Raw genomic sequence first — 21245 nt, 5'->3', positions numbered from 1 at the left:
CTCATTTCAAGCCTCTTAGCCCCAGCAATACACCCGCCAAGTGTGAAGTAGATCGGACGAACGGTTCTCGAGATATGCGAAGGACACACACACACACTCACTCACAGACAGAGATTCCTTGCTTTATAGTATGATGTAGACGACATGTACACACACAGATCAGTGGGACCTAATCATAATAAAAAGGTTGATTCTTATCCACTAGATGACCCGTTTCCAAATTTAGAAAATATAGGTAAAATGTACGACAGCTATGAAATCCTTCTAGCTTTCATAAGGGAGAGTGGGCATTTTAGAAAATGGGCGTAACTTTCACCAAGACCAGAATTATCCTGTAAGGAAACCCCCACGCCGCTCGCCGATCACCCACACAATGACGCCAGAGATACACAGATATCGTTTATGATCTGTGTGGGCGCTGTGGCCATTATCAGTCAGCCCCTTTTAAACTGACCTTTACTGTTCCCACGTCCCGAATTCTTCAGTCAGAGAGAGAGTGAGAGGCCGTTCATACAGCAGACCTGAGAAGAACGGTGGTTTGTTGTCACGAGCGCTCGCAGCAAGCATTTGGCTTGAAAGCGGAGAAACAGGAGGGAAAGTTTTGGATGCTACCGCTTGGTGTAGAGCAGTGGTTCTCAACGTGGGGTCCGGGGTCCACCAGGGGTCCTTGAGGGGGTTCCAGGGGGTCCCCAGCAAATTGATGAGTTGTCAAACTTCACCATTATTTCATTTGCAAGAAGTTAAAACAATTACTGAATGTAGAAGAACGACTGTTTTTATCATAGCTTCACTGTTATCTCTCTACCTACAATACAGATAGTCATGGAATTCTGGACAAAATCAAATCTGACAATAAAAATATTCTTAGATATGGGTCCGAGAGACAAAATCTCATCAAACGGGGGTCCGTGGTCCTAATGTGGACTAAATTAGGGTCCTTGATATGAAAAAGGTTGAGAATCACTGGTGTAGAGCAGCGTAACAGACAGCCAATCAGGAGCCTTCCCGCAGCGACCCGGGTTCGAATCATTCGTCATTTGCTGCATGTTCTCCCTTTTCTCTCTCTCCCATACCTTCCTGTCTCTCTCTAACACTGTCTCTATCAATAAAAATAAAATGCCTAAAAATAAATTAAAAAAAAAAAAGAGCCATTGTTTTGTTTTGCTTTGATTGGCTCACGTTCGGAAAGAGTATATGGTGGCCAGCAGGGACAAAGTTTGAGAACACAAAGCAAATGTTATTTACTGAAAAAGTAAGCAGCGAGTGTGGTGCGTGAGCCTTACTGGTTTTATCAGCATTTGCAGCACCAACCCCTCAGGCTTACATACATGCAGGTTCAATGTCAACCCAAACAAGTGCAAAATGTTCACATTATATTATAGCACAGTAAAAATTAATATTCAAACAGCTCTGCACACAGAAAAATAAAGGTGCCGAAAATGGTTCTTGTGATGCCAGGGGGTTTGGTTATTTTCCACATTTATGCCATCACCCACCATCTAATAACTAAGAATTAAGAACTTGAAAGGTTTTTTATGGAGACAGAAATGCTTCTTCTATGGGATCACTCCGAAGAACCATTTTCGGTTCCAGTTTGCACCTTTATTTTTCTGTGTGTGTGGGAACTGTTTTGAACTGATACCAGAAATATATTTAGGTCCCAGTTTCGCAAAACAATGAAGGTAGCAGCTACGGACTACAGACGTCATTTGACTTTTTACCTCGGTGTTATATTTACACGGGTTTTGAGCGCTGGCACAGACCGTCTCTTCCACATCAAAATGTTTGCTGGGCTCTGTTGCTCTCGGTTTCTATTTCAGACTGTGCAGAGGACAGACTCTGTGAGAATGGCTTGTCTACTTAACTCTTTTCCTGTTTCTACAATGATCATAAAGAAGACACTTAAAGGTTCAGTGTTCCTCAAGGCGGTAAATTCTCTCTCTCTCTCTCTCTCTCTCTCTCTCTCTCTCTCTCTCTCTCTCTCTTACCTCATCTTTTAAGTGAAAATATCTGGCACGCTGCGCTGGGTGGAATACAAGCAAGCAGAGGCTGGCTGTTTAGAGTAAATCTATTTTGAAAAGCGAGACACCCACAGTCCTGTAAAAAAAAAAAAGTAGTCTTTCCCTCTCACTCTCTCTCTCTCTCTCTCTCTCTCTTTGTCTTTTTCTTTAGCTCTATCCTCCAGATGCCATAGAAATTTATGACTGTAATTACGTTTCCTTAATAACACAGCGAGATGAACCCCCCGGCACATCAACCTGCTGGCCTGCGCCTCCTGCCAAGTGCACTTGCCAAAGCCTGCCATACGTGTTTGATGTTGTTTTGTTTGTTATATCCCTGTGTGCTGTGCTTTTCTCTGTCTCTCGCTCTCTCTCTCTCTCTCTCTCTCTCTCTCTCTCTCTCTGATGTGTTTTGGGTCGGCGCTGTTATTGTGTCTGCTGTGTCGACAGAGATGTCTCCTATTCCCTGGTAGACAGACACCCGTGAACTTTGTTGTTTTGCCTGCTGCCTTTTGTCTGCGTTGCATTGTGGGTAGGCTAACTAACTGCTGCCTAACTGCTCTTTTCCGAGTTAGGGCAGCAGGTTGCCAGGTTGTGATGATTTTGGCTGCCGTCGAGCCTTGTTTAGCTCTCTGTGTCTGTTTTGTTCACTTCTTCCACTTTGTGGGAGTCGCCCCCTGCTGTGATCTCCCAGGGCTTTCACAGGTCCGGTCTGGGCTGACTGGAGCGTTTATACACCTTGTGTTTCCTCCCTGTCTCTCCCCTCTGGCTCGTTAAACCCCAAATTCCACTGACAGCTTTGAAGTGTGTCGAACGTGTTTGTGTGTTTCTTTTATTATACGTGAAGATATTTGCACTTGTTGCGCCTGCGAAGCAGATGTTAAGGAACAATGCTTTGCTCAGGAGTTTTCGTCCAGAGAGGCTTTTTTTTTTTTTGATAAATGCTGTGTTCGCAGCATTCGAAGGTGCAGTGCGGAGACTGCCGCCTGCTCCGTCTCCAGTTCCATACAAACCTCCATTGCGCTTGGCGTGATACGATCCCACCACCTGCCGCTCTTCACCCAGCGCTTTACAGCCCCTGGGACGAGAAGAGGACAAAGACAGATAAATTGACTGTAGTCTGCAATCTTCTTGTCAAAGCCAAGTGAAAAAAGAGGTGTGCTGCCTTTAATCTGGCTGTTGAGCCCCGCAGTAGCATTCTCTCCTCTGCTTTTTCAAAAGCTCCACTGAAGTGGTACCTGCCTGCCTTGCTCGGAGGGAGGTTGCCGGTTCCCAACCAGGTGTTTATCTCTCCCTCTCTACTCCGCTCCCGTCCTGCACACTTCATTGGGTTTAATCCAGTGTATATTTAAGGAATGGAAAAAAAGTGCTGTTCCAGCAACGTCCTGTCTCGCTCTGAAAATATGAAGTACCTATTCAATGCTCCAAATATTCTCATTACTGTCGTGTTTGCCTTTTACTCATCACATAATCCAGCCCTTAATTCTGCCAGTGTGCGCCGTGGCGTCACGCTAAATGATGCAAAGCACCGTATTAATCCACTCATAAAGCTCTGGGCTGGATGTGGCTGTAAAAAGGGATATTCCACATGATTTATAACTGGACTGAGGGAGTCTGAACACGTTGTCTTAAAGTGTTGACTCTTAGCATACTCATCTGTCAAACGCTGTTCCTCACAGCAGCAAATCATGGCTGCAGCCAAAAAGCTTGCCGGTCACTTTACGGTCAGCAGACGTGGGTGAAACACAGGGAGTGTCTCTCTCTCTCTCTCTCTCTCTCTCTCTCTCTCTCTCTCCCCTCTGCCTTTCAACTTCACAATCTCTTGTGGACATTTGCGAGGGCTTTGCGTCGAAGACATGTTCCAGTTTTCCCAGAAGGCTTTGCCCTTACTTGCATCTCATCCTTACACAAACAGAAAGCATCTGCAGCATCTGCTGTATATGTAGAGCAGCTTTGGTGCCAGCCAAAAAGTTTACATTGGCAACAATAGGCGGCCCGACGACAGTGCATGTGTGTGGTCTTGGTCATGCAGTCCTTTCTCACCCCACAAGCAAAACATGGAAGAAGACTGCAGATCTTCCACTAGGGAGTGTGTTCGTACATGTGCTGACTTGACATCTTAGTTCATTTGAAGAACTCAGCAGGCTTGAGTGATGCCCCTCTATAGTGCAGCAGTAAACTCTGACAGCTCTCATGCACTGAAATGTGTGGGACATGCAAATGGCCTGGATCACACACTCTGCACCTTGTAGTTCACAATCCTAATATTTTTTTTAGTTAAGTCTAATCGCTGTACCTGTTGTTTGTCTATGTTCTTAATCAAATCATGGCTGCCCCTTAGAAATGGACCTAGTGTTTGTCTGTTTCTTGTTGCCTCCAGCTTTCAACATGCACGTTTGTCAGACATTTCTTTTCTTTTTCTTTTTTTGATGAGGATGAAGATGAGGGGCAGTCGACCCACCTTGGTTTTCTAATTCTTTGTTCAAACAGTGGGAAAGTAGAGAAGACACATGACAGAAAGCTCAGGCGGGATTCATGTTCTAGGACAGTGTTGGTGTTCAGAGGCAGGGGACTAAACCACTCAACAGTCTCTGAGCCTGTTGTCAGACTTCAACAACAACACAGCAAGACTCATTGTCATGAACAAATTAAGGTAGGGCACATATGCATACGCACTATGGTGTGATATTTAATTGATGATCAAATAAACCTCTAAGCTATCCTTTTTGGTATGAGGGAAAATTGCATCGCTGATCTCTGCTCTATTTGCATATGAATTCATTTTGGTACTGTGTAGCCTCAGGAAATAATCAAAAATACAAACACCTTAACCTCCGTGTGGTGGGCCTGCTGCGGGCCTATTCAAATAAATTCACCATCTTCTGTTATGTTCAGAATTGAACTGTTTTAATTTTTTGTATACTGCTTTTAAATCTGTTTAATATGCAAAATATCAGATTTGACCTTAATTTACACTGATTTAATTTAAATTCAAAGAGCTTTTTAATCATTTTGAGTATGTAAAACTGCAGGAAATTTACTTTAATGCAGGAAATACATGTGCAATCCCACAAACCCTCTGACCCACCCTCCATCCACACTTTTCACTCTTGCAAAGATAAATCACACTCCAAGCTCAGTCTGAAAGATGGCAGACCTCAGTGAATTTAGCACTGAAAACTTTTAACTGAAGTTGGAGACATTAAATGGAAGCTGGAGATAGTTGACATAGAATATATTGTAATGTCACATGCTTTTCATTGTGGCATGCTCAGGTCGCATCTCAAACCAACACTGACAGCTATTTTGGACGTAGTTTTTGCTCGTCTTTCTCTCTCTTTTGTAGCCTTCGATCGGATGACACAAATTCCAATTAGAACTTTTTTTTGGGGGGGGAGGGGTTCATACTCATGGTGGAAATGACTATTAGATTGTGCATTTACTTCTGTTTGTCAAATTCGTTGGAAATGAAAACAAGAGTAAGCTTGTTTGAATCGTAATGAAAAACAAATCACAAGTGGGATGTATAGACGGCTGCAGGCTTTGTTGTTGCTTCCTAAGCTATTAGGTTGAATTTTAAGGCTTTGCAGTGTTTAATCACTGTGCTGGATTTTGAACGCTTGTGCAGTGTTTGATGAATACACAGTGGATTCGGGGAGGCGGGCTGACTTGTCTGACTTGGATGTGATCTGGGAGGGTGTCAACATCCATCTCCCACCCATCTGTCTGGCCTTTGATCCATCTGTGATTGTCGGCCTATTTGTGTCGTATATCCCCAGCTCTTTCCCAGCAAACATTTTAACAATAAATAGATGTTGATACGACGGCCTGCACCAACGCTGAGACCCGTATAAATATGAAATGGAAGTTGAGACGACGTCTGTAGTCGTTCGTAGCTGCTAAGTGCATCGTTTTGTGAAATCGGGACATAAATATCTTTTTGATAGCAGTTCAAACTGTCCCCAAGACGGTTTAAATATGAATTTTTACTGTGCCATAATATCATATTGTGAAAATGTTGTGCATGTTTGGGTTGACGTTGAACCTGCGTTCCGTGTAAACATAAGGTGTTGGACTTGGCCGCCTCCTGCATGCTGCCATCCATCAAATACTTGCTTAGATGCCACTATTTAAAATTTTATTCCATTTGTTGGCAGAGTATAGAGGACTCTCATTCTCTCACGCACATACTCACTCACTCACACACACGCATAGACACTGAAAAGACACATAGTAATACATAGAAAAGGCCCTGTCCCTAATGTGCTGGAATGTAGTTCTCACATCCAACAATGTACATTTTCTAGATTCCAGCTCTCTCTCGCTATGACTCAAACATCCCCCACCGCTCTTCCCTCCATCCTTCCCATCCCATCTCCTCCTCATCCTCCATTACCCCTCGCCTCTTTCTCTCCTCCTCCTCCTCCTCCTCCTCCTCCTCCTCCTCCTCCTCTCCCCTCTGAGGCCAACTTTTGTCTGCCTGTTGGCAATTAACACCAAAACATTCAGAATAGGCCAGAATAGTTGTGGAGTGTGTCACCGTAGACGTCACGTTTCTGGAGTGAAGCGTTACTCACAGCGTATAAAACACGAAAGCCTTCAAGGGAGCTGTGAGCCGCACACGGGTCCAAGGCCTGCAGCGGATGATGTGTTTCAGAAAATACAAACCAAGACACCCACAGGACCAACTCTGGTCCAGCGATGAGAAACTTTTTCGACCCTTACACATCCACAGGTGGTTGAAGGAAAATAAAGTCATTCTTCTCTTCCTTCTCTTTCTCTTCCTCTCCTCTTTGAAGGTGATAACCTCTTCATGACCGCTGTACAGTTGGATGATTTAGGCAGAATTGCCACTCAGTGTGTAAATACAATGAAAATACATCATCTGGTCACATGTACATCATCTTATTGCCCCCAAAAAATAACACGATTGCAATAATAGCCTAGTTGTCCATTGATATAAACTCCAACAGCTCTTAAACTGCAGCACCTACTGGGACTGATCCTGCAATGGACCAACTAAAATTACCCCCCACCCTCACAGCTACACGTCAGTTCTACAGGAAAGGCTAATAGCATGCTGTGCCTACATTATTCTGCATAACTCATATTTTTTATCTCCTCCTTGTGTCTCCCCACAGTGCCTGGGAACCTGGGCTGCTTCAAAGACAGCGGTGACCCCCCCACCCTGTCGGGAACCAGCGAGACCTCCAACAAACTCACCATCCAGAACTGCATCAGCTTTTGCAGGAAGCAGAGATACAAGGTAAGATGTGTGACAAAATTATGAATCTTTTTTTTTTATTTTTATTTTGAAGTTTGAGTGTCTAGTGTGAAGAAACAGAAAGCAAAAGCACTTCAGCGGTAGATTTTATCCCAGATCCTAGCTGGCTGTTCCCTTAGGGGAGGTTGGGGCAATAAAAGAGGGAAAATCCTCAGCTGTAGACTGTGTCTTGTATAACACATGGCACTCATACTGCCAAGGTCATAGGTTTTACTCCCGCAGCCAGAAATGTGTCCACTCATGGTATTGTAAGGCACTTTGGATGAAAAGCGCCCAGCAAATTGCCTGTGTTATGTAAAGAATGTCTAAAATGGACAAGAGCCGACCGTTGTAATAGGCAAGCTGTTCTTTAAATCATCTGCCTTTATGGACAATTTCCTGACGACGATCACAATGATGCCCGGCGCAGTTGCACCCCCCCCTCAACTCAGCCATCAAACTTCCTCTAACAAACCGGCAGTTGACAAATCATGGCGACAATCAAGGCTGACAGCTGGAAATGAACAGTTATTAGCCCAGTGGGCACCTCCTCTTCAATGCGCTTCCCTCATCTCTGACTCTGGCACGCCATTGTCCCGGCTATAAACAGTGCCAGGTGTTCGTTTTCTGTCTCAGCAGATCCAGTTGAGCTCTGTCTGCGGAGACAAACACTGACAGCCTCCCCCCTCCCCTCTCAGCGCGGCAGATGTTACAGGATGTGTCGGCAGATTGGCATCGTCTGCCTCCCCTTGGATCGTCACCGTCCCTAATGCACATTTGAAGCGTCGCTGCTCAGAAGTACAGGTCCCGCGTGACTTTTTGACAAAGAGCATGCTTGATGAGTTAGACGGTGATTCATCGCTTGTTTTTCTCCACCAGAAAGTGTTCGCGTTGGTGTTCTCAAAGATTTCTTCATCAGATAGAATAATGCAGTGGGGAAGTAGCTTCATACACGCTGGCAAGAGCAGAGAGTAGAGCCTCCATAAATTCCTACTCCATGAGGAAAGGCGAGAGAGTGGGAAATGATGCAGTACCTTCAGTTGTGTGAATTCATTTAGCGGCAGAAAATTGCACAATGGCGTCCTTTTGAATGAGGGACAATAGCGCTTTTGACGCCGACCGGCCAGTGGTGGCGAGGTCAAGATGTGTGATGGTTTTGACGTTTCACATTCCTGTGACAACACTTTCAGGAACAGTTTACTAACAGTTTTGATTTTAAGGATAGATAGGCACTATTTCTGTGTGAGGTTTATTCTCTACACTCTGCATGCAGCTTTGTGTGTGTTTGAAAGGCCTCTAATCAGCTGTGACTTTGAGAGGTTGTGGTTATCCAGACTCAGATTACAGCATCTTATAATCATGAGAGACAGAGCAATTAGGGCGCTTTAGACCCAAGTCACTTTAATTTTGGAAAGAAAAGCAATTGCATATGGAGTGAACTATTTGCTAAGTGTTGACACAGTAATATTTCATGTAAAGCTGATATGAGAGATAAGAACCATAGTAGTAAATGTTTTTAAACTTGTTATGTAAGTATGTACAAAGTTATGTTATGCAATTATGTCAAATTTTATGGAATAAATACCCATTTTGAATGTATTTTTCGAAACTAGTACTTCTAAATGTGTTTCCTCACAAAGTTTCGTCTCTTCAGAAACTTCTGAATGTTTTCTGAATGGCTCCCCCGGTATTTTCCTTGCCGGCACCCGTGACAAATGGATTCATGACGAATGGCATTATGGGAAGCGCTACCCAAAGTTTGTTTTGAATTGCTGATGCAATGATTTGCATAACGCCTTTTGTGCCCTGCAGCTTGCTGGTATGGAGTCGGGTTATGCCTGTTTCTGCGGCAACGAACTGGACCTGCGTGACCATGGTGAGGCGCCCAGCATGGAGTGTAACCACGTATGCTTCGGCGACCACACCCAGCCCTGCGGTGGAGACGGATGGGTCATCATCTTCGACAGTGAGTATAAGCTAGCGTTTGCAGTGAAAACTTCTCATGCAATAGTCAGTTTTAGTGTGATTTATAATGAATTTGGGGGGGGGGAATGAAAAAGAGAGAAAAAGTAATGTAAGGTGATGTACATTTACCAATACACAGGATCTGTTGTAAGGATCCCTTGTGCTATTTGGGTTAGCACCTGTGTAAAAACCTAGGGTGGGTGAGATTGGGTCTGTCATTGGGGTTAGCATGTTTACACCTTCTATTAATTGTTGAATTAGGCTCTGATGAACCTCCAGAAGGCTCAATAGTAGATTTCGGTGTCCCCAGCCACCCTCCCCTCCACACCCGGCTACAACACTGATCGCACACAATGTTGTGCATCAACACTTAGGCATATAACTAGTTCACAATATGTTGCATAATAATTTGCTATTGGTCTTAAAGCTGCACTAGGCAACTTTGCACTTTTGCAGCCCCAAGTGGCAGCAGGAGATGACGGTTTAAATTTTTTAAAGTTTGAAGGACTTCATTACCCAGAAATCATGTAAAGTAACGTCAGTAAACTGGGCACTCCTTGGACCTAAATTACTTCTTCTTAGTGCCTGCTGAAAGTGGAGGTGGTGGAAAAAAAGGATTTTCACAGCAGGTTCAACTAATCTTTGGTGAGTCCAGCTTTTTCTGGACAAAGCACTCGCTTGCTGCTGTTTAGGAGAAAGTTTTGTGTTTTGCTCTTAAAGTCGAGATGAAACGGCATTTCGAGAGTATCTAACTTCCGTATCGTGACGTATTTCCGAGTGAAACAGGAAAGACAGGCGGGACATAACGTTGGGAGGAATTTGATTTGAACGTTGAAAAGTGGGCGTGTCATAACACCCGAAGACACACCGAAGTACCGTGCTGTTGCTAGCTAGCTAACTAATGAATCTTAGCCTCTTAGCTCTGTGCGCTAAAAGTTGAAGATTGATTGATGGGTGGATGTCATGATATTATTGGTTGAAATTAGTTATGGGCATGCTTACGTAAGCACACGGCATATTTTGTTTTACAGGAAGAAAACATGATTGAATTTTGATATAAGAATACAATGAAATTGATTTTTGGTATTTTTTTTGGCATATATTGTTAAATAGGTGCACAGTATGACCGGGGATGTGATCTAAAAGGGTTAAAAAGGCATTTTTCATTTCATCTCGTCTTTAAGTTTCAGATAGTCACCTCCTGTGCACCAAGAGGATTTCCCACCAGTGATGATAGCTTACACCTAGGCAAATATCTGCTGCATCTCAGTTAGTGGGGCTTGGGTGCTGAAATGGTCCGCTCAGCAGCTCAGAGACCAAACTGTACCAACAATCGTAACAATCACAGTAGGTGTGATAGTATGTACCTCTGACCATTGACTCCTCTTTCTTGTGCTCTTTCCTTCAGCCCGAGTGGGATCCTGCGGGGGGAACTACACATCTCCATCGGGAGTGATCTACTCCCCTGACTTCCCAGATAAGTACGGCTCTGGCCGTGTTTGCTACTGGACCATCCAGGTGCCTGGATCCTCTGCCATCCTCTTCAACTTCACCTACTTTGACATCTCCGACCAGACAGACATGGTGGAGCTACTGGACGGCTACACCAACCAAGTGGTGGCGCGCTTCGATGGGCGCAGCCCGCCACGGGAGCTGGTCAACGTCACGGGCGACTTCGTCATACTCTACTTCTACTCAGACCGCACCAACCAGGCCCAGGGGTTCGCCATGCTTTACCAAGGTAGGATTTCACTGGCTTTTCTGGTGCTCCTCTGGTTCTGTAAGCAGGTCGGAATGGCATGAGAAAGACAGAGTTTCTCAAAAGCATCAGTGATGCATTGAAGGAAAAATCTGACATGATTTTGTGAACATTCTCAAGGCCTCTCACTTATGTTTGGATTTAGTTCAAAATAAACAGCTTATTTACATCCACCATACAAAGATGCATTACATCCATAAAAAACAAGCCAAGTTGAGATTACAAGTGTTGGTTCTTGTGTTTCCTCTTGGTTTGAGTTCTAGCATATTACCTGAACTAGAGTGCCCCCAAACGCAGCCAGAGCCATATTTGCATGATCAGGTGTGCTGATCTTCCTGGCTCCATGATGGAGTTTTGCATAGCAACCTGGTTCCCACACCACTGTTAAATTGGGCAGACTAATGGCTGTTACCTCTGGCGAGGCAGATATCACAGCACTGGCAGGCCCTTTTCTCTTTTCATTTACTAGCCAATGTCTCACAGCCCCGGGTGATACTGCATATTTAAATGTTTTGTTTTTCTAGGAACTCACTCGCTCATCAAGCTGCGGTGGCCATGCAGGGCTGTTTTTCCTCTCGCAAATCTGTTCCTTGCTGAATTGCACAGCTTCAAATTTTGTATGCCACCTACATACAAAATACTGTGATATTGTAGATTGCCTACTGATAGCATGATTGTACTGTGCTCCAGAGATATTGCCATAAGCTCATAGGAAATTTGATCTCCTCAAAATTTGTTATTTTATCTCAAGAGACTAAAATGAATAAATAAAGACTAAATAATGGTAAAAATAAACAACAAAGAAAAGCTCTCCTCTCTGTTGTCTTCCCATAATATGTTATGTCCCTTCTTAAATTGTCTTAATGCACCGAAAGTGCAGTGTTGTTGACATTCAAGCTCAACACCAGCTACACTAGAAGGCAATCTACCCACCGCTGCTCCCTCTCTACCTCCATTTGTAATTTGATGTCATTTTTCTTGCCCGGTGGAGTTATACTAAAAACAATATCGGAAGGTCAAAATCCAGTGACCTCTTTGGACGGGTAGACAGCCTTTTCTCCACACGACTCATTCCTGGCGCCGCATGTGGCATCATGTTGCCAAGAAATGGGATCGGGAATCAACAATCTCAGACATGTTATGAGAAAAGGTCACCCGCTAAAGAAATAGCCTTTTTCTCCAGTTTTGACAGAGAGAGAAATATGAAGACAAAGAATAGGGAACAGTAGTGGAATGAGGTACAGAGACAGAGAGAGAGAGAGAGAAAGAGAGAATCCCCCATCCCATAACAGTGTCTGAACCAAATCCATTTAATATCTCCTTGGTGATGTGTTGAGTGGTAGAATGGTAATTTCAGGATAAATGCTCTCAGATGACGATGGAAGAACGTTTCAGCTGAGCCGGGAATTGAAGCGGGGCATTTTGTTTGCAAATGGGGAACATGTGGGAAGTTCTCGGAACATCACAGTCAGGTCGAGTTATTATATGAAAAAATCCCACGCTGCTCAAACATCCAGCCGCCATTCATGGAAGAGCGGAACGGGCCTGGAACAAAAAGTATTCGGAAAGACTTCTGAGCGTTTGATTTAAACTACTTGGGGCACAAGATGGGTGGGGTTTACCCCATCAGGACAATTCAGATTGTGTCAGATGAGTTGTCAGTCATAGAAACGTACACTAAAATAGTCTGCGCTCTCTGGCACTGTTGTTTTATGCAGCCAACTCGACCCATCTGGTACTCCAAGCAGGTTGAAACAAACAGTCAGACTTTATTGCAAACAGTATTTGAAACATGTCTGCAGTGGACGGAAAGCTCTCAACACCCACATGTTTACAACATGCTTCAATGTTTTTGCAAAGGAGATCTGTTTCTTAACAAATGCAGTTAGCATTAAAAATACACTCACAACTCTACTTTATATACTTTCAGTGGTTTTCAATGTTATATCCTGTTACTCCTTGCTGTGGCAGCGGCCCAATTTCCCCTCTGGGATCATTAAAGGGGTATTACGTACTCCATGACCTCTGTCAGTGACCAGTAGGAATTGCAATAACATCGATAGAACTTGTCTCCTCCTAGAAAAGTCCACCTCTCACTTCTCCTGTCCCCTTGAGCTATGGTGGCTCGTAATTGACACAAACAATTAAGTCACATTTTCACAATGGGGGGGGGGGGATAGTGTTTTGAAATGCCGGTGGGTGGGTTGTTTGTGTTCCAAAACGGTCCGGAAAGTGAGTTTTCAGCACCTAATGAAGTAATCGTTGGGTCACTGGTACTGATCAACAACACTTTCAACACCCCAGATGTATTATGGTCATTTTGTGCTGTGGGGCATTAAAAACCTTACTTCTTTCCTGTTTAATGTTTCATCTAATCTATTCTAAACTAATCGAATGTTTACACTTTGTGATTGTGGAAGGAAAAACAACCAATAGTCTAAACAGTGCTTGTTTTTGTTTCTCCAGCGCTGAGAGGCCAGGACTCCAGGACCATGGATGCAGAAGAGGAGGAGGAGGATGGAGAGGAGATCTCCAGCACGGCGGGGCCTCAGCTGGCCGGCGGCGTCACAGAGAGGTCCAACAGCACCTCGAACGGACGCTCCTCCCAGATCCTCTACGTGATCACGTCCAGCCCCGGTAAACCGGAGCACAACATGCCAGGTCAGTGGGCTGGACGCAGCGAGACCACCGGCCACAGCGCTAGTATGTTCCCACCCATGATACACCTACCTCTCTTTACCTCTACAGGGGCGCTCTGGGAGGTTTCGGGGCTAGAGCTTTGTTTTGGCATGACCCGGTTTCTCCAAACGTACTAATATCATCTTTGTCCACTGGGTCACAAGATGCTTTTCGAAACCCCGGTCCAGGGCGATTCCCCCTGATGATAATATATGGAACTGATGCCGTGTGACACTCTTGTCATTCCTATCACTGACTCATAAGTGTCTTCCTGCTTACATGCTGATCACAATCAGGCCTCTTGTCAGACCTACGTGGGGTGGATTGATGCGTTTCATGCTTTTCTACCCCTTGCAAACATTATTCTTCCCTCGCTCTGAGGAGTCTGTCTCAAAGCGCTATCTGTTGTATTCCTAGTCCAGACAATAACAGATGTGCACTGATAATGCATCGCTCTTTCTAGATCATTTGCTAACAGGTGTGCCAGCAGTGCTTGAGTCATTCTTTTCTTGTTAATCCTTTCAGTCTGTTTCAGTTTGTTTCATTACCGTGATACAACACCTGACGTTGTGTTGCTCTCTCTGTAGTGTGGACCATCTACGCTCTGGCTGCCCTCCTCACTCTGACCGTCATAGCCATGGTGGCGAAGCTGCTGCTGCATATTACAGTCAAGTAAGTATGAGGACGATGGGAGGTGTGCATGACCAACCAAAGGTCAAGTGTCCGAACGCTCGTCTCCAGCATTATGCCGCGTTCACGTCATATCAGAACAAGCAGAAGGACAGGATGACGTCTCGTTGGTACAAATTGGAAGCATTCATGTGTTTAACGCCCGAATCCTAATTTTTCTCCATGTTGAAAAGACCTTAGGGTCAAAACGCGTTGGTTCTAATCCAGGATAATAAAGGCTTTTTAGATTCAAAGCTTTAAGCCTCTTCCCTCCATATTGGATTTAGAGTGTCTTGGGCATTGTGGATACAACTCAGGAGTTTACTTTCTTCTCACTGGTGGCTCTCATTCTAAGTGCTAGCATCTTAGTTGTTTTCCATAAATAATAATAGTAATTTTATGAAACTGCAGCAGATATTACTTGCTTTTCGTAAGTAGCGTTGACTGTGTTAATGTGTAATAAATGCTATATTTTTTTTAACCGTTTGGACACACTTTCACAGTTTGTGATGCAAAGTGGGAGAAATCAGAGCCCACAAAAAATTCCCATATGTCCCATATGAGTTTTTTCACAGTCGGCAGCTCGTATTTATGGTATCCGATCAGACGTGAACGCAGCATTAGGATCAGACATTCAGGAGGCACCATAAGACCCTGTTAGCTACAACAAATTAAAATGACCTTCTCTCTTTCTCTCTCTCTCCATCTTTCTCTTTTCCTCCATTCCTCAATCACTCACTTCATCCCCCCCCCACTCTTTTTTTTCCTACCATTTCCCCTCTCTCTTGCTCTTCTCTCCCTCTTTCTCTACCCCTTCTCTGTCTTCATCGCTACCCCCCCCACCCCCCCCCCCCCCCCTCATCCTCACCCTTCCTCTGCCTCCCAGGTCTCCCAACATCCCGACGGTCAGCGGTTCGGACAGCTGCAGCCAGAGCACGGCGTCCTCGGAGCCCTGGATCATCCTGTACCGGCCCTCCACCATCTCCCTCTTCAAGAAGAAGCTAAAGAACCACCACGGCGACCTCAGCCCCCTGGTGGGCAACTAGGGCTACTGCGCCCCGCCGCTAACCACCACTACCGCCACCCACCACTACTCCGTACCGGGGCCGTCAGACGCCAGGGCCCTCAGACAATGAAACTCTACGAGGCGCTAAGCTAGCAAGCCAATGACTGACCGAGTGGCCAACGACGACTGACTGAGTGACTGCTACTAAATGGCCCGTGGGCCCGAAAGGCTGCGCCCTCCCATCCTGCTCGGCACCAAAGAAGAGGGGCCGTCAGTGTCTGCGGTGCGGGAGAGGAGAGGGATGGGTAGAGAGGAGGGAGATCTACAGCGCTGAGAAAGATACGAGGACACTTTTAACGTGCGGAAAGGTTTCTCCGGTTCTCTTAGGTTCCATCTCCATCATCCATGGACGTCCCTAATAATCAATGGGCAAAAACATGTACCTCCAAAAACCCTTCCAGACTACAGGCTCACCGGGGGGGGGGGGGGGGGAAAGCGCGTCCCGGCCGGGCGCAAAAATGGCCGACTTCACTGTCTCTTACCGTTTCAGTAAACAGGGAGCTGTGCCTCTTCCAGGTGCTTCGGGGTCACAGTGGCGACCAAATCTTCATCAGTATCAAGGAGAGGATGAAGAAGACGAATGGAGTCTTTGATACATATTCACACACACACACACACACATACAAACACACGCACTGTAACACTTAACAGTTTTATATAACTCTTCTAACTGCCTCATACAGACGATCAACACTTGCAGCCAAAACCAGAATCCTCCCATCCAAAGAGTTGTGTATTTCTTCGTCTACGCGGACTAACTCTCGGTTCCATAATGCAGAGCGCTACTGTTTCTCATGATGCGTTTTACACCACAACTAACTATCTGAGGAGAGATGAACAGGGCATGAAAAAGTCCTAAAAAAAAAAAAAGGTAGATATCACAGCACTTTGGGAATGAATCACTAGCTGTAACTGGAAAGATCAGAGAGAAAGAGAGTGCGCTCACCCACTCGTCCACTCAGTGTGGATTTGGGTGGAGAGAAGAAATAGCATCGTTCACCGGGGGGGTTGGGTGGTGCAGTTTGTAGATAACTGCCATTTAGCGAGACTTGGGAAGATCTGAGGGTTTTTTTTTGGGGGGGGGGGGGTTTTTTGCTCGGCTGTGGGTGGGAGACTTTCCGGTTTGATGGTGTTCAAGTGCCTTAAGGATCTCCTCTTCCCTTGTCTCAGATTCCTCAGATCCGCTTCTTTCATGAAGCAGACCGGTTTCCCTCAGAAGAGTTTTTGCACTTCTGTAAAACAGCGACGGCGTCATCAGCATGTGAAGAGTTTCGTTCCAAAACGAGATATCCACCACTTGAAAAAAGTGACACCTCATCTTGTAAAATCATCGAAAGCATTAAATCAAAATAAATCCCAGTCATTTTTTATGGATAGTAGATAACTGAAGTCCTTACTCAACTAAATAACACTTTTACAGACTGGATCTTTTTATATTTTACAGATATTGAATGATGGACTTCAGATAATGATTTGTTTTTTTCCCCCCAAAATAAATACTTAGCCTTTTGGAATAGAACTCTTCATGTAGAAACAGACAAGGCTTTAAAAGAAACTTTTTTTTTTGGTTTCTCATTTCTGTGTGCTCTTATGTGTAGTCTTGGACATTTACTGAACATATTGTTCGCATTAAGTTGTCTTTTGATTACGTGGGGGAGGGGGGGATATTGTTGTATATTATGTAATTCAGTGTGGGTATGATGACATTTATGTCCGCTCTTTCATTTTGTGTCTCAGCAAAGCAATTGAGAGATCTGTCAAAGTGCTTTTTGTTTTTATTCATCAACTGCAACTTAGCTTAAAGGTTGAATGCAGTTATTTTTTTCTTAGACAGCAGTATATTGCCTGTATTTTCAAGACACAGCAGACCTAAACCTTTTACTTGTCACTTTGATTTCAGCCCGAAAGGTTGAGCGCAAACAATATACCCAGACAGAAATATAACCAAAAGCACTCAATGGTACTATGCACAAGCTGACAGCAGGTTTGGAGCCGGGACAGTTCTGTGCATTGCTGTGATATTTAAACTAGTTGTGAAAGGTCAAAATCTACTGGTGCGCCATTGGCATAGTAATTGGCCTTTCCTGCCGCGGATGCTGGTGTTTCTACAGATTGTTACCCCAACAATCCTCCAATCACTGTCAAGATAAAAAAAAAAAAAAACAGATCCAAAACATCAATGCACTTAGATTTGCTTCCACTTGCAAAGTGAAACAGTACTTATTCACTTCAGCCTTCAGTCTCAGTGGGAAAAAAAACAAACTCCAAAGTACTCGAGAGATGTGCAACAACCTGAGCACTTGAGACAAAAGGTTACACTTTCTGCATAATGTCACGGTGAAATTCAAGGCAGAGGATTTACGGCATTTGAGAATCTGACATAATCGGAAGCCCACAAAATGACGAAGAACTTTTCCTCCCCAATCAGAAGTTTGTGTAAACGTGACCTCATGCTATATTTTGCCTGTCTGCTCAACTGTAACTCATGTTAATTATTGCAAGGCAAGAGCACATGCCCCTGGGTCTGTGATGTTCAGAGCAGACCATGCGTAGACAGAGAGATAGATCAAGAGAAAGAGAGAGAGAGAGAGAGAGAGAGAGAGAGAGAGCGGATGTGAGAGCAATGGGAAATTAATGTGCGTTCAAATCAAACACAAGCTAACTAAATCTGACAGTTAAAATCTAACAAGGGCATATTTGTTTGGATAGCCTGGTGAATTATGCAAACTCCCATTTTCTGTCCTGTCCTCCAGTCAATTGGAAAATTCCACGCTACCTTTTCAGAGGCGGAAACGGTCTTTTCTCGAGCTGTGGCTGATGTGAATGTCCTGTAGTGCTCGTTGACATGAAAACAACACCAGAAGCCCTGTGGGAAATGATCTGGAGGGGGTAAAATATCGTTTTCATGAAATTGTAAATAGCGAATAGTGAAAATTTTAATTTATACAGTAAATTATTGTTATTTTGTATGTGAATGGGATATAATCTATCTTTTGTATAAGTGAAGTATCTTTGTAGTTTTATTTAATGTGTCCTGGTTGCAAAATAAACACTGTATGCATGTTTCTTAAGCCTGTGTTGTGTGCTGCTTCTTTGGGTTTGGTCTGTCTTACTAAAACACCATTTATATCACTTTTTGACCATTGATATTGTAATGTAAACAAATGTGAAAAGCATTTGCTCCTCCTACATACATAACACTTTACACACCCGGTGACTGAGAAGCATACGGGCCACAAACACCAAAGCAAGCCCATTCACTCTTTCCATTTGAGACTCTCTTCATGCATAGCTCTGTGTATGAAAAGCGAAACGTGCAGCATCAACTTCTAAAATCTCTCTATTTGGCTTGAATAGATTAAGACTCAGATGTCTGCCTGGTGGGTCATCTGAGCCCCCCCCCCCTTTTCTCTGGAGCTAAATACTTATCAGATATGTGAAATGACTCCCAGACTGTGTGGAGATGCACACACACACACACACACACACACACACGGAGAGAGGGTTTGGAGCGCCATGTGTAACCCATTGGCTCCCCTCTGGGATGAGGTCAAGCATGCAACCTGCACATTTCAGGGGGAACAGCATGAGTCCAGCTTTACAACTGGAACACCACGAAAAAAACAAACAGGGAAGGATGTGTAATAATCTGAAACATTTGTGGTGTTTGTAATGACGATGTGTTAATTTATGAAAGGTGTTTCTTCCATCAAAGAGGCACGCTCTGAAATAGTTACAAGGCTGATTTTTGCTTTTGACAAACTTGGCAGCAGCCTATATGCTTGTTATTTGTTGGCAATGCCAGTGCAATTCCACGGAGAAGCCGAATAATTCTCTGAAATGTTGCAAGTCCTTCCAAACAGTCTCCTATGGACGTGCACTTGCAAAACACAAGCCTGCTGACAACTGGGCCAAAAACAGAAACTTGAAAACCAAGTGTCCTGAAGAGAGTCTTGGTTCACGGTCAGCAGGAAGGGCTTCCCAAAAGTCCCGGACCCCCTGTGACTTGAGAACATTTAAGGCATTTGAATGAATCACATTTTAAAGCACAACGCTTATGCAGCAGTGAAAGTATAAGCAATTACGCAATAAACCTATTAACGCAGTCAAACACGTACAGTCATCCAGAAATCAGCAAAACCACAGAGCTTCAGGTCAGGTCATGTGGAAGTAAAAATGTTTAAACTCATAACACACACACACACACACACACACACACACACACACACACACACACACCAGGAGACAAGAAACAGCAGTCTTTAAATCTAATCTCCTCACTCCCTCTACTGGCCATATGACGTTTGAACACCAATTTTCCTCTGAACAACATTGATAATGATGATCAATGGATAAATGTCTTCTTTTCTATCCTATACAGGGCAAATAAAATAGTATCCTTGAGCCACAAACAACCTAAGACCTTACTGAAAAATGTTAAATATAATATACTGGTGATTACAATCCCATGGCTTAATTAACCCAGGTACTGCACCATAGGGCCTACAGTATATCTTCTAACAAGTGCTGTCATTCATGGAAGCACACAGTGAGATATCCAATCTTTGTGGCCTTCTACACACCCTCCCATTGACCCCAAATACTTTTCTCTCAACAGTACAGTTGTGTCTGCAATTGTGCGGCTGTAACATTAATCCTTACAGCTCCAGCTAGACTCAGAGCCTTATCACTATACTCCAACCGGGTCCCTATGGAAAAGACTTGGCCTGTCCCAACTGTCCCACCCTTCCCATAGCCAAGGCCCCGAGAAAAAAAGAGACCGGTGTAAGCTTATCCCTCTGAACCGGAGTCGACCAGTAATTAATGCAACAATAGGACAATACATGGCAGTGTCTGGTTTCTGCAGGGACGAGAAAGTGAGAAGAATGGAAGACAAAACCTGCCACTTTCAGCACTCAAGGTAGAGAAGTCAAGTAGCACGAGGGGTGAGGCAGGAGAAATGAAAGAGCTGGTTTGCCTGGATGGATTAAAAAAAAAGAATTGTATAAGAGATTTGGGTTTATTGGCCAGGAACTTGTCTGATTTGTTCAGCCTCGCTCTATGCAACTTTGGCTTTAACCCTGTTGGAGTTAAAGCAGGTTTTTTTTGCCCTTGGTGGCTGTATTTTTTTTCATTTTACGATTTTGGCTCTTCACTTTCTGGCTCTGGGACAGTTGTTTATGCTGTATAGGCAAGGCTGTAAGAATGACATGATGCAAACTGTAATCTGAGCCAATCCTTATGAAAAAGAACTACAGTAATCCTATGATAAATTGTAGAATATTACACAAACATCACAGTAAAACTATCTTTACATCCCTATAGGAATACTATAGCGATACCATAGGAGAAAAAATTGCATTAAATACAATAAGGTCACTATAAACATGGGAATAGCCTATGACAGACACACTATAAGTCCCTGTAGGGATATTATTGGAATAATTTTCATCAGGGAAGCAGCCAAGACTTGCAGAATGGTCTACTTGTACCAACTTAAAATAAAGAAGTTAGAAAACTGCAAACATTTTTGAAGATGCACTGACTGTATAGCCTCAACTTTTTCTACCTTTCAAAACTTAGCTTCATGTTTTCAAATTGTGGCACTATATATTTCCCCATATTTCAGCCCCTTTTCTACGATCGTGTCAAAACAGGTTATTTGTTACCAAAATACAAATTAATTTTATTTTAGAGGAACCCCCAAGCCTCCATCACTCTGATTAGATTTGCAAATCACCAAATCTGAAAAAAGCGAGGTGAAAAAAACAAAAAAACAAACAAACCCGAGTCGTCGCATGTGAATGACGACAGCGTGACGATTCGATTGAATAATAAGGCAAC

The 21245-nt window shown here is 44.0% G+C and overlaps 1 protein-coding gene across 2 annotated transcripts in view; it reads left to right on the top strand.

The window, feature by feature from the left end:
• kremen1 (kringle containing transmembrane protein 1) overlaps positions 1-15813 on the top strand; it is a 54595-nt gene extending 38782 nt beyond the window's left edge. The window contains exons 4-9 of one of the 2 annotated variants that reach the window (XM_071902148.2): positions 7142-7266; positions 9076-9229; positions 10637-10969; positions 13454-13648; positions 14254-14338; positions 15222-15813. In XM_071902148.2, coding sequence (XP_071758249.1) covers positions 7142-7266; positions 9076-9229; positions 10637-10969; positions 13454-13648; positions 14254-14338; positions 15222-15381 — 1052 coding nt within the window. In that variant the 3' untranslated portion in view covers positions 15382-15813. Of the gene's footprint in view, positions 1-7141; positions 7267-9075; positions 9230-10636; positions 10970-13453; positions 13691-14253; positions 14339-15221 lie in introns of both variants that reach the window. The other variant, XM_071902147.2, reaches the window with a different exon arrangement.
• Positions 15814-21245: the final 5432 nt, after the last annotated feature.

The sequence above is a fragment of the Centroberyx gerrardi genome, chromosome 8 (genome assembly GCF_048128805.1).
Source record: "Centroberyx gerrardi isolate f3 chromosome 8, fCenGer3.hap1.cur.20231027, whole genome shotgun sequence".
NCBI lineage: Eukaryota > Metazoa > Chordata > Actinopteri > Beryciformes > Berycidae > Centroberyx > Centroberyx gerrardi.
The sequence above is the reverse complement of the archived record's forward strand: the minus strand, read 5'-3'. Positions and strand labels throughout refer to the sequence as shown.